The sequence below is a fragment of the Hypanus sabinus genome, chromosome 2, assembly GCF_030144855.1.
Source record: "Hypanus sabinus isolate sHypSab1 chromosome 2, sHypSab1.hap1, whole genome shotgun sequence".
Taxonomy (NCBI): domain Eukaryota; kingdom Metazoa; phylum Chordata; class Chondrichthyes; order Myliobatiformes; family Dasyatidae; genus Hypanus; species Hypanus sabinus.
Window position 1 is genome coordinate 121661746 of NC_082707.1, and position 13915 is coordinate 121675660.

Here is a 13915-nt window from a genome sequence, read left to right on the forward strand (position 1 = left end):
AGGGGGAGAGTGGAGTTTGAAGCAAGTATTTAAAGTTTTTTTTTGTATTGTGATTTAGGATCCGGACATTGTGAACACACTCCTCCCTGTTGAGAATGAGCCTTCCTGCGAAGAAGAAGGAGGTACAGTGATACGGCCCGACAGCTCCAGCGGTCTGACCCCCCTGAAGGTCGATACAAACCTTGCGCCTCAAATTACCTGTCAGGTGCCCGAGTTCCTGCCTTCTGGGGCAAAGCTTCAGTGCCCTCGGGAGCCATTGAAGAGGGGCAACTTTGGTGGCTGCGTGGAGACGGGCTCGCTTGGCCGCGATTGGCAGTGCCAAGGTCCCGAGGCCAGTACCCGGCCCGATGCTAAGCCTCGGCGAGGGCAGGCGCTACAGAACCACTCCAAAACCCTCTGGAACCCCACTTACGGCTCCTGGATCTCCGAGAACTGCAGCCAAGCCGCGGCGGCGGAAGCGGGTGGGAAGCCCCCTGCCTCCCCCGAGCACGATGACTCGGGACTGGATTGCAACGGCAGCTCCCCGCCCAGCTCTCGGGAGTCGCCCTCCCCAATCGGTCACTATACCCCCCTGGAGATAGGTGGGCTGGCGCTGGCCAAGCTGCACAGCTTCCCATGCGGAAACATAAACTATGCTTACGACAGTCTGGGCTGCGACACTGATGGGGAGCGAATCTCAACGGACGCCGTTGACGAGGATGGTCCCAAGCCGAAGACCCTGCCCCTGAATAAAGAGATGGATTGTATCAGCAACCCGGAGAAGGTGACGAGAGATCGCGACTCGGGCCTCTCGCTGTCTGAGGACCTCAGCATCACCCCCGTGTAGAAGCCAACCCCCTTGCATGAATTAGCCAAGTTCGGCCTGAGTGTTGAAGTAAAATATACCATTTCCATTGACCACTGCACCCAGATTATCAAGTAGCCGCTTTACGTCAATCTTCAAGATAAGATTGGAAGGCTGTTCGGTCGCTAGTCAGAAAATTATCGCCCTGCATACTGTATTTGTTTTACTGCTGAGAACGTCCTGGACTCTGCGGTCATCGCTTACTGGCGCTTCAGAGACTTTCCCTGCAGATCTCGTCGACGAATATGGAACACGCGACGAATCGCCCCGTCAAACCAGTGAAGTAACCTCACACAGCGGAGAGAAACAGTTGAAAACTGATGTTAAAGATGACACTCTCGCTCTCCAAAATATAGGACCAGATGTGGGATCCCGCATCTTCAGGAGTTACTAATACAGACTGGAGTTACATTTCCAACGTTCCTCCTAGCACTCTACCTTATCCAATTTAATTCCCAACTACAAACACCAGTTTTGAAGTAGTGTCCTTAAATTAACTGAGATGCATGTCTCTGGAATTCGCATTTAAATGCAGTTAGTGAGCCATTGCCTATCTGTGGTAAGCATTCATCAAAATATTTTTTGATTAGAAAGCACTTATCAACGCGCGTGAAATGAAGACAGGAAGTATAATATTTTGAGATAGTCGGGCCAGGAACGGAAGCAAGTGTTTTCACTGTCTCTGAAACAAAAGTGTAACCTGCTTATCGTTCTGTTAAATGCTTGCAGGGGTTCCCAATCTGGGATCCACAGACCCTCGGCTTAATGGTATTGGTCCATGGCGTAAAAAAGTTTGGAACCCTTGCCTTGCAGCTTCATTTTGAAAATTTATTTCTGATTTTTCGGTAGAAGGCACCCTTTATCTTGAAACGGGAAATGAACTATTTGACTCAACATGTGCGGCGTTGTAAATGAGGGCTTCTTTAATCTTCTTTGACCACACGTCCTCACGAAAGAAGAGCTAACGTGAAAACGTTGGCTTCACGTTGCACTGCCGCGTCTCCCACTAGGGGGCAATGTCGAACGGAAGGACGCGATTTTACTTTCCAGAGCCCGTGGAAACAGTTTCGACCTGAATTACCGCCCGCCCGTTTCCCTGCGTAGATTCTGCCGGATGCACGGTTCCTCCGGCGCTTTGTACATTGTCCAGATTGTTAGCGCCTGCGGTCAAAGATGTCTCGATTTTATGTTCACTGTTTTGCATACGCCTTGCTGCTTCGCTAAAGAGAGATCGGAGGACATGAGCAACGAATTGGAATGGGTCATTCACCCGGTAACCAACAGAATTAAAGAGATCGTTTCAAGAGCAAATCCAAATCTCTTCTGACCCAGCACACCTTCTAACACGGCAACATTGAAGCTGAACATCGAAACAGGAAAGCTCCGAATAAGGTTTCTTGAAGAACAAAAGAATTGGGATCTTTGCAGCAAATTGTTATCCAAAGTGTTTGAACTGGGTCAGCAATTTTTTTTGCGGTATTACCTTTGCACATCATTTTTAACAACGGGGTCACTTGAACAAACACTTCATATAGCAACCGTGGCCGGCAATGTTGTCATTTACAAATTCTGTTATCCTTCCCCTGTAATCTTTCATACTGTCTGTGCAATGCGTACTCATCCTTCCACTATCTCTAATTACAACTTAACAACCCCTCTGTCGTTTCCTTAACATCTCGCCTCACCTCCTTCCGTTTGACCTCTTTCCTGCTTCCATTCTCCAATGCCCTATCGCTCATCTTTTCACTTTTCACCGCTCCGTCACCTCTCCTATTCTTCACACAGCCTTCTGTCCTGACGAAGGGTCTCGGCCTGAAACATCGACAGTGCTTCTCCCTATAGATGCTGCCTGGCCTGCTGTGTTCCACCAGCATTTTGTGTGTGTTGTTTCTGTCTGCTCTACCTCTTTCCACCCCTGTGCTCTCCTCTCCTTACAAACTCACCGTTCTCTTCCCTGATCCTCATTTTACATTATCCCTCAAGCTATTGCCCTTCTTTGACCCTTTCTCTCCAACCTTTCCCTTTAGTCCCTGTTTAGTTTCAAGGTTCAGTAAACATTTTGGTTACTGTCAGGAAACGTTGTGTATACAAATAAACTCTCCTTGGGCTTCCAGCCTGGTACGGGTATCAATTTTAACAGAAATTTCGATGACAAACTCTACCATCTCCACCAGGGATGGTGATGGCAGAGTTTGTCATCTGACATCAACAGCACCAGGTTCAGAAAATGTGTCCATCCCAAGTAGTTTCTGCAGGAGATGTTAATGGGGGTCACTTATGTTAAGTCCTTCCAAAATCAGTTGTTTTGTCTGGAATTATTTCTTTATGAAGGTTAGCAAGGCGAATTCCATACCAGTGCTACACTTTCCAAGATGATTTCTGACGGTGAGCACTAACAGAGTGTGTTACCACTTTTGGTGACTCATGATAGTGCAGTCACTGGAATTCGAAGTGACAAACAGCATGCTGGGGGAGCTCAGCAGGTCAAGCTGGATTCATGGGGTGGTGGTGGGGCCTTTATAGGAATTGTGGATACTTTGGGTGGAAACATTACATCAATCCCTCCAGTAGATTCTGTTGTACCATTTTTGGTGGTATAGTAATAGTCCTGCTGCCTCACGGATCTGGGGATCCGGGTTTGATCCTGGCCTCGGGCACCGTCTACACATTTTCACTGTGACTGCACGGGTTACGTCCAGCTGCTTTGGTTTCCACCCACGTCCCACATGCTAGTAACTTAATTGGCCACTACATGTGCCCTCTTGGTATACTGAGCAGCAAAATGTTTGATTAATGAGCATGTGAGACAATGTTTTTTAAGGCCTGATGGCAGCTCTCATGGACTTAATGGGCCAAATAGTTTCCCTTTATTTATCATAAGAAGTAAGTACCAATCTTTTGTGGTAGATTAGGTTCAGAACTGCATTCAGCTAAGCCTGTGAACTGCGGTTGGATAATTTCTGCAGTTTTTTAAAATATATATATTACTGTAGCTAGTTCACACAGAATTGAGACCAAATGGCCACAATTAGTGCAGAGTGCCAATGATTTATCTAAGGTAACACTGGCCACTGACAAGTGAGACTGGGAGATGCCCTCTGCAGCTGATTGAGGCAACAGCATGGGCCCTTTGATCACCACTTCAACCCCCACCCCGCATGAGATGACTCTTTCTGAGTCAGTGACAAAGTGTGCGGGTTATCTCTGGAACCCTTGGCCTCTACCAGCAGTGGAGGAAATCTTACCTGCCTGACATTTTTAAAAAGATCCTTCCTTTTCCCTTTCCAACATTTTTGAAATAAAACAATTTTTTTTTTTAAATTGCCGATATATTTTCTTTGTTTCGTTATCATTTTGAATTCAGAACAATTCCAATGAACTGGTATTCTTAATTTAATGTCATGATTTATGTTGATACTTTTGGTCTCTAAGGTGGCTTTTATATTAGCTGGTGTGAGGGGATTAACTACTGAAAACAAACAGGAATGTGTTTTATAGACATCCTGAATGCTAATAAAACTGTATTAGGTAGTTAAAACACTGTTAAGTTATTTTAAATCAATAGTTATTGTTATAGTTTCTACAAATTCTGTCATTGGTAGAGTTTACTAAATGTCTATGCTGTTAAAGTTGTAGTTGGATTAAGTTGCCATACTGTATTCCTGTAACATTAATCAATGCCAAGAAATTGGAGTATTTCCTTTGGTATGCTAATGTGCTACATATTATGCTGATGCCTACTCCGAAGTCTTGAAAATATTTGCAAAACTAGCCAAAAAAAAGCAGTACAACTCCAACAATCCTGCATTTGAAATTCAGAGATCAAGATGATCTGGCATCTGGCTCATTCATTGGTCCAGGAATGTGAGACAAGGATCCAAAGTGCAAGCTGGAAACACGGCCAGAGCTGGGGACTGATTGGTCAAACCAAATCTCATGTCTTACAGAATGTGAATGGTTTAACTCAAACTTGATATTTATTAATACTGTGAATATTCGAAGCAAATTTCTGCTGGGTTGTTGATGATTGTTTTTTAAAAAAAGACCCCACAGTCACTAAAATGTTAACACTAGGTGGTTTCTATTGATTTAGGTATCTTTTTCTTGGTAATCTCTATACAGGACACTTCAGAAGATGCATTGTTTTCATTTACAAGTAGAAGTTCATTAAAGCTTATTTACACCAAACTAACAACTTCCTTGAAAGCTTCTTTGCTGATTGCGCTGCTCACCTTGGGACATCACAGGACAGATCTACTCAAACTGCCCAGCAACTGGGATCATGATGTGTATTTCTGCATTTTCCTCACCATCTCAAAGCCAAGGAAGAGGAAGTGATCGCTAACATTCCTACATCGGATCATGGTTCATGACATAACTCTGGAGTCATGAACGGATAGTGCAGGTGGTAGTGAGGGTAACAGCCCATATGATGCATCAAAAGATAACTGGAAATGAAGGAGGACGGACAAGGGCAGATCATAACTTTATCTGTCGGCTGGTGCATACAATGTACTTAATTATCCAGGGTATCTTATTACTTTCCCCTTGTACTACCTCAATGTACTTGTGTTTGAAATGATCTGTATGGATGGCTGCAAAACTAAGATTTTCACTGTATCTCAGTACATGACTATAATAAACCAATTCCAATTCAATTTCCTGTTTAGAGTTAATTGCATAAAATGTTCAGGGGTTTTGATACCTGCTGAATGAAATGATGTAAATATAGCAAAAAGAATACATAAATTTTTTACAGAAATACATTTGGCAAGAAGGGAGGAAGGTACATGAGAACCTCATCATCCCATATACCTTCCCAGCTCACATGCTCAATCCAATTTTTTCCTTTATTATCGCACAATCAGCAACCTGGCATTTCCTACCTATCAGCAGCTTCACCAAATGAACTGTAGTGGTTCAAGGCCATTCGATTTCAGAGTTAAGCAGGAAAGAGCGGTAAAGGCTGACCTTGCCTCGATGCTCTAACCCCTAGAACAAGACTCTCTATCATGTTGTATCGAGGGTTTACATTTCTTTTTGGTTTGTGAGAACCATTTAGCACCATCACAAAATTAGAGCAATTGGTCCAAAAAGCATTTGAAGAAGAGTTGGAGGAGGTTCATACCCAGGTTCTGTCGGGCCAGGCTCAACCGCACACCTTGCTCCCCAGTGATCATAGTGAGCAGTTTTCTGTTAAAGGCACATTCCCCGCACAGGCTGGAAACCAGCGGCACATATTAGTCAGCAGTGGAGGTGGGGAGGAGAGGATGCAATTCGGGCAAGAGTGGATAAGTTCCACGGTTTACAGAGAAGGATGTGGAAGTTCTGCACAAAATACACCCAGAAGGGAGGTCCTCTGCACAGGGAGAGAGGAACCCACACAAAGGGACCTCAGAGCTTAGTGCTTCATCTTACTGGAGGCAACACTCCTCCCCAAGAACTGGCCAAATGATGTGACGAGCAGGGGCAATGTTAAATGTACTAGGTAAGCTCATGATGTTTCATTATGATACCACGTTCCCTTGATTTAATCTACAGCGGGCACCCTCAGAGGCTGTCCCTCCCCACAACATCATCACTCTGAATCAGATAAGGGGAAGGAGTGACAAGGGCAATTGGCACAATGGCACTGCGGTTGGCACTGCTGCCACTTATCCAGTGATATCAAACAGAAGCCATTCTGCAGACACTGGAGATCTGCAGCAACATGTACCATGTTCCGGAGGAACTCAGCCGGCCATCTACAGTTGATGTTTCAGGCCAATACCCTCCATCACAACCGGAAAGCAAGAAGGAGCCAGAGTGTGAAGGTGGAGGGGAGGGTAAGGGGTACAAGAGGAGAAGGGGCGAGAGGGAAACCAGAATGGTGAATTGAAAGAGAGAGAAGGGAAGGAGGTTGACGTCACCAGAGGTCAGAGACATCGATCTCCAGACCATCAAGGTGGAGGCTAACTGGCTGGAATGTGCGGTGTTCCTCATCCAGCATGCGCATGGCCTCATTGTCACAGCAGAGGAGGCCATGGACTGACATATTGGAATGAGAATGAGAAATCGAATTAATTTCCACCAGGAAATCCTGACGTTTGGGCCAGATGGAATGAAGATGCACAACTGCCCACCACTTCCCTCTAGTGCCATTCCTCCTTCCCTAGTTAAAGTGTAATCCATTCACTTTGCAATCAAGCGAGGTACACTTCATTTGCTGAAGGATATGGTACTTTCATTTTAAGACACCCACAGGAGCTTAAGTGCTGGGGAAGGGGTGAAATAATGATATCTGAGACTTGTAGATTAGTGGCTATTTATCTGTCACCCATTCTCTGGAATTCTTTCCCTTATGATCTCCACCTTTTCTCTAAAATTTAACTTGAAACTTAACTACCCCAACTAACAATTCCTATCACTCAGCATTGGGCATAACCCGATGTGACTTCTGTGAATTCCCTGCTCAGCACAGACAGAGCATAAATAGGGGTAGGAATAGGCCACTCAGCCCCTCAAGCCTATCCCATCTTTCAATATGATCATGGCTGATCTGTCACAGGCCTCATCCCCTCATCTGTACCAGTTCCACTTAGCCCTCAATCCCCTGATAATTAAGCAATGTAACTACTTCCTTTCGAAATGTCCCCAGTGATCCAGCCTCCACAACCTTCTGAAGAAATTGCAAGCATTCACGACCCTCAGTAAGATGGTCTGACACACCTATCCATGAAGGTGGTCTATGAAAATTATGTTTGCTGTTTCTCAGCTCCCTGACATACTCCTGTAAGCTCCATGAATGCTTTACCTTTGAGTTCAAAAGAAAGCATTTCACTGATGCAAATAATCTGTTGAAAGTTTCCAGAGTTGACCAATACCTCAGCTAAACAAAATATTAATGCAAAGTATAGAATATTTCAATCAGATGTAAATTGTTAACTGAACCAATGAGATGCGTCACAGCAGTAAATATCAGCAATATTTTGACCCTGAGGCACATGAAGACATCAGGACAGATCACCAGATCTTGATCCAAAGCATGGTTTGCTTATGGAGACGTGTGCTTGTAATTATTAATCAGACCATAATAACATTATTGAGACCACAGTAAATACAATAACAATTTATTTTACAACCCATTTCCTACTACATTGTACAAAATCACTCTATAACAATTATCAGTAGTGTTCAGTTATAAACAGTGGCAATTCCTCTGGAGTCACTGCATCCCCATTTGTTAGAAAATTTGCTCCAACGCATAGAGATCAGCTGTTTCTCCACGGAATAATTACAGGATAATTTTCAGCTTTCAGCCAAGTCCAGAATAATTCACAATAGCTCCCTTCCTCACTTCAGAACAAATGATACAGAACACCTTAATATGAACTTGAACAGTCAGAATGCCTCTGATTCTCTCCCTCGGAGATGGAGAGTTTACTTTGCTGTAGTCAATACTTTGGCAACCTAACAAGACAGAAAACTCAGTTGTTAGGTTTTTTGGATTTGCTTCTTAATGATGTGACCTAGAAAGGAAGACCTCTATTGTTATTCTCAATAGGTAAGCGAGGACCTAGATACAGAAGTATCTATGGAGTACCCAACAGTGATCTAAATAAATTTTTTTTAAACTTTCTTTTCTGCTCATATACAATGGTAGGAAGAACACAAGGTAACAAAATTACATTACATTTGGAATACAAGTATAAATATAAGAAAACCAATGAAAAAACTTAAATGGAATATGTAAGAACATACTCCCTTATTTGGCTTTCTGTTTATCGTTTATTTTCTTCCTTGTTCTTTCCTCTTTTTTCCTCTACCTTTCATATGGTTTCCTCTTTTCTTTAAAGCAACTCTCTCCCTGCTTCTCTCACTCTGAAACTTTATCCTTAACACCAGCACCTCATCCTCTATTGCTCTGGACTTCAGCTTAGCTCCTGGAAATTCCACTGAGACAGTTTGTGATTTTAATGCAATTTTTGAACAAGCTGGTATCAGTAGAGTTAACTATTAAGACCTCAGGTTTTCAGTTAAAAACCCAAATGGTGTATTAATAAAAAGAAAATGTCTTCCACCTTGTACAAAAGAGAAGATCTGACTTGCCAAAGTCACTGATGTCAATTGAAATTGCTATCAATTGAAGGTGCTGGCTTGGAAGACCCAAGATCTGGTGCTCATGGGGCACATTTAATAAGTCACACTTAAATTAGTTTGAACCAGAGTTCACCAGGAAGTTCCCAGAGTTATAATACTTTTCATACATCTGCAGAGATTCTACATCACACCCAGTGTGTTGCCAGGTTACAGACGCTGTGCTGCACGATAGGATGTGGACTCGTTTCTCTCAGTGGTTAGGGCAGGCCTTTATGCAGCCACTTAATCATTATATCAGCACCATAGTACCCCAGCTCTGGAAGCTAAGTGTAACTAATAGGAAGGGAAGGCAATGTTCTGCTACCCACCCTAGAAGGAAGCTACTAGAGATTATGAGAGGTGGCACTCACAGCAACTGGTCCATTTGAATCCTGATTCAGTAGATGAAATGGAGTGTCCCAACAATAGGTCGATCAACTTGATACAACTATCTGCATCAAATGTTTGCACTACTCTTAACTTTAGTCAACTGAGTCAAACTGAGGTAGCGCGGAGCAGCTCGCCTTTGCTTTTGGAGTTCACCTTGGACTGGCAACTGATCTGCATTTTCTCAGGTTTGCTGGGTCACCATATCTTGGAACTGGAGTGTCCCATTATCAGTGAGTAGGGAGAAAGAGTAAATCTTTCAGGAAAGGCCAGTCCTTCAGTAGCTGGAGAGCTCCAGAAGGGAGCCCAATAAATGCTGGACCATCAGCTCCATCGTACGGATAAGCTAATGGAGTGCGCTCAGGAAGGATATATTGGCCTTAGCAGATTCAAACAACAGCTTGCGTCAGATAGCACCTTTAAGAAGTCAAAATGTCCCAAAGTAGTGATATCAAACAAACGTTAACATTGAACCACATGGAGATGTTAAGTAGATACTCAAACAAAATGGAAGACTCGACACTGGTCAGAAACACGGGAGCAACAGGGGATGATGGTGATTGCAAGTTAGGAAATGGATGGAAAAGCATTTGATGCAATCTCAAATTTACAGCAGATCAACCATGTGACTGATAGAATATCATGTTTAGAAGCAATAAAAATGTGGGCCAGAGCATCAGCATCAGATGAGCTCTAACAGAAATTGGTTAAGTTCCAACTGCTGCCAGGGAATAGATTGGAGTCAGTGGCTAGAAAATGAAATGTCTTACAGGAGCTTGAGGTGATGGCTTTCATCTTCCTAATATTTACTTGGGAAAAATGTCTGCTCTTAACATTGGGACTGCTTCTTCTTATGTTATATGTCAATGATGTGGATCTTCATGGCCAATACAAAGACAAATGGAGAGGCAGGTGGTTTTGAGTAAGTAGAGACACTACAGAAGGATTTAAACAGATTAGAATGGGCAAAGAAGAGGCAGATAGAATACAGTCAGGAAGTGTATGGTCATGGTGTATGGTATGGTAGAAGAAATAAAAACATAGACTATTTTCTAAATGGAAAGAAAATTCAAAAATCTTTGGTGCAAAGGGAGTCTTCATGCAGGATTGCCTAAAGGTTAATTTGCAGGTTGAGTCAGTGGTGAGGAAGGCAAATGTGATGTTAGCATTCATTTTGAGAGGACTAGAATATAAAAGCAAGGAGTAGGCTTTACAAACCACCAGTGAGGCCTCACTTGGAGTACTGTGAGCAGTTTGGGCCCCAACGTGCTGTCATTGGAGAGGGTTCAAAGGAGGTTCATGAAAATGATTCAGTGACTGAAAGGCTTTATCATATGACGTTTGATAGCTCTGGGCCTCTACTCACCGGAATTCATAAGAATGAAGGGTAACCTCATTGAAACCTATAGAATGTTGAAAAGCCTCAATAGAGTGGATATGGAGAAGATGTTTCCTGTGGTGGGAGAATCTAAGACCAGAGGATACAGCCTCAGAATAGAGGAACATCCTTTTAGAATGGAGGTGAGGAGGAATTTCTTTAGCCAGAGAGTGGTGAATCTGTGGAATTCATTGCTACAGATGGCTGTGGAGGCCAAGTGATTCGGTAGAGATTGGTAGATTCTTGGTTAGACCATTATACCATAAGACATAGGAGCAGAATTAGGCCATTTGGCCCATCGAGTCTGCTCAGCCATTCAATTACGTCAGGGTATGAAGGGATATGGGGAGAAGGCAGGAGATTGGGGCCGAGAGGGAAAATGGATCAGCCATGATGAGATGCTGGAACAGACTCGATGGGCCAAAAGACCTAATTCTGCTCCTATGTCTTATTGTCTTACAAAACTACATACACCTGAATAACGGCAGAATTTTAAGGTTTACATTGATAAAGGAGATTACATTAATGAGGTTTCCACTGCTCAGTGTTTAGACACTGGCAAGGTAATATGATGGAAATTTTTTAAAGTGGTACAAAAAGAAGCAGAGAGTTTATCTCCTATGATGGGGGCATCTTAAAGTCTGTCAATTGGGGTTGGGATGTATAAGTATTTTAGTAAGAGACGTGGAGTATATCAGATTTTTATAAAGAGGTCTTGAGATATACCAGGGTGTTATAGTCAGGTTATGAGACTACAGGGAGGGCTGTAGAATATATCAGTGTTTTATAAATATGTGTCTAAAAGTGTTACAGTGTGAGGGTGTAGAATGCATCCGTGTTATGGAGATGGATGTGGGAGAATACATTAATGTGTTACATAGAGGATGTAGGGTATATCAAAATGTGTGTAGCACATGTAAGAGGGTGGATTATTTCAGTCTCTTACAGTGTGGGAGGTGCATATATTGTTGCTCTGAGGAGTGATTGATATATAGAGTGCTAGGGTGAGGAGAATGATGATATCGGATAGTTTAAAGAATGGCCAGAGATTTATTCTAGGAGACATGGGTCCTAGATCATACCAGTAAAGGGATGCAGGTCTCTCAGAGTTTTACACTGCGGGATGCTGAATAATATCAGAATGTTAACAACTTGTTACATTTGTGCTTTGAAGTGAGAATGTTTGTTTTATACACATTTATTGTGTGCAGGTATGCAAACCAATGAATTTATAATCCATTGTATCTGTTATATATTACAAAACATCTTTTTTATGGGCCAAGAAAGTACTGTGCTGTTCTGTGTTTTAAGTTCTTAAAGACATAGCAACAGGAAATGTCTAGTGTACTGTTTCTTTGTTCTGTTTTAATGTGCAGTCATTACAGTGAATATTGGTCAGAATTACTACTTTTAAAATTTGCAGTTTTAGTGTAATATATCTTTGTGTTTGTCAGTGTCTGCATCACATTGGGCTCCACTTAATCAGTGGCTTGTCACAGGTAGCTCCAAGTAAATAGCAAAGCCTTGTCTACACTAACTATTTAAAAAACAACATCAGCTCAAATTGAGTCGAGTTTCTTGTCATGTGCACAAGTACTGTGAGGTACAGGTGCAATGAAATTCTTGCTTGTAGCAACCTTACAGAAGGACTGTCTAACTGTGTCTCAGGTCCCACTCTGGGATCTCAGCTCACACTGCAGATGAATGCCAAGAATTGCACTGACTTCCTTTCGATCACGTTCTTCAGTCCGTATAAGAGTTTTGTGACACATTTCTGGAGAACAGTGAAATTCTCCTTGGCCTCCTGGCCAATAGTTAAAACTCAACCATCAGTCATTGTTGCTTGCCCAGAGCTTGCTGCGAACATATTGACCAGTTGCTTTCCTGTGAGCACACTTGAAAAGTACTAAGTTTGCTGAAAGGGGCTTAAAAAACTCCTGAGGTTGTGAAAGCTGTAATAGAAATGCAAGGAGGCACACAGTGAAAAATTCCTTAGAAAAATATTAATCTATTTCCTACCTCAGATGCCATTTTACACTTGAGGCAAAGGAGGTAACAAGGATATGTTACAGAGCAGGGCCAAGGGGAGTCTGGGAACCAAATGTCCTTGGCTGCTGCTGCTTTTAAACTGGCCACAAGGAGGCAGAAGTGAGTACCTGGAGAGAAGCTTGTCATCAGCAGCTTCATCAATATTCATCTGAACTCATCATTTCTTCAGGGGGAAAAGCCCAAGTTTTTTTAGTTTTGCCTAAAACAATCACTTGCAACTGTTCTGTTACGATAGTAACCCTATTTCCTACTTGACAAGCTGACCCCTCTCACTGTGTAGAGACTACTTTCCTCTGGATATTATTGCATTCATGATGTGAGCCCATTTCTCAAGAAAATTTCTGGTCAATGGAGAAACCTTAATTTTGTCTCACCATTTCATTCTTTCTCTTTTTTTTTTGCCCACTGTCTTACTAGCAGGAATTGTAGTAATGCACCCACATTCAAAAACCTAGTCAGATAACCTTGCAGGTCCCCAACGGAAAACCCATGACAAAGAAAGTCCTGGCCAGGAATCACCGCTTGTCCTCCAAGATCATGGTTGCAATGCTAATAATGTTGTCGAGCCCCCAGAGGTAGCCATCTTCTCTGTTGCCCTCCTGCCACCTCAGGCGGTGGTTAAGAGTCTGTCCATTCGGTAGCTTTCTGGTTTTGCCAAAGTCAATCAGCCAAATCTTGGCTAGCTCACTCTTGTCATGGATGAACAGCAAAGAGCTCCCGATCACCTGTATCAAGTGGAGAAGGTTGGACATCAATAACATGACTCAAAGATTCAGAACACTCCCACACCAAGATGTAATCTACCTTCACCAGAGCCACATAGGAACTATTGCATAAACGAGGAGGCATTTGGCTGAGGTGTTTAAAATGCTAACAGGTTTAACAGATGTGATAGATGGGAGTATCTAGAATAAATTAGCATAATTAGCATAAAGAAGAAGCCAGCAGAAATCTGGAATTCTCTGGGATAACTGGAGCTTTAGCAACAAGGTAATAGTTGGGTCAGGTTGTCAAGTGTTGCTTGTCAAAGGTGGCAGAACAGATTGTATGTACAGATTCACCAAGAGCTAGTGAACTAGCAGCCAATATCCGAGGGCAAATGAGTTATTTTAGAACCTATCAAAGGAAGAGCTAGATTT

The 13915-nt window shown here is 42.8% G+C and overlaps 2 protein-coding genes across 5 annotated transcripts in view; one reads left to right on the plus strand and one right to left on the minus strand.

Moving 5' to 3' along the window:
• The window catches only part of ltk (leukocyte receptor tyrosine kinase), a 192772-nt gene extending 187290 nt beyond the window's left edge, over positions 1–5482 (plus strand). For all 4 annotated transcript variants that reach the window (XM_059953738.1, XM_059953747.1, XM_059953754.1 and 1 more), the window contains one exon: positions 59–5482. In XM_059953738.1, the coding sequence (XP_059809721.1) occupies positions 59–826 (768 nt within the window). In that variant the 3' untranslated portion in view covers positions 827–5482. The remainder of the gene's footprint in view (positions 1–58) is intronic.
• A 2450-nt stretch (positions 5483–7932) lies between these two features.
• LOC132383051 (inositol-trisphosphate 3-kinase A-like) overlaps positions 7933–13915 on the minus strand; it is an 88933-nt gene continuing 82950 nt past the window's right edge. Inside the window, exon 7 of the mRNA XM_059953775.1 lies at positions 7933–13501. Within this exon, the coding sequence (XP_059809758.1) occupies positions 13292–13501 (210 nt within the window). The 3' untranslated portion in view covers positions 7933–13291. The remainder of the gene's footprint in view (positions 13502–13915) is intronic.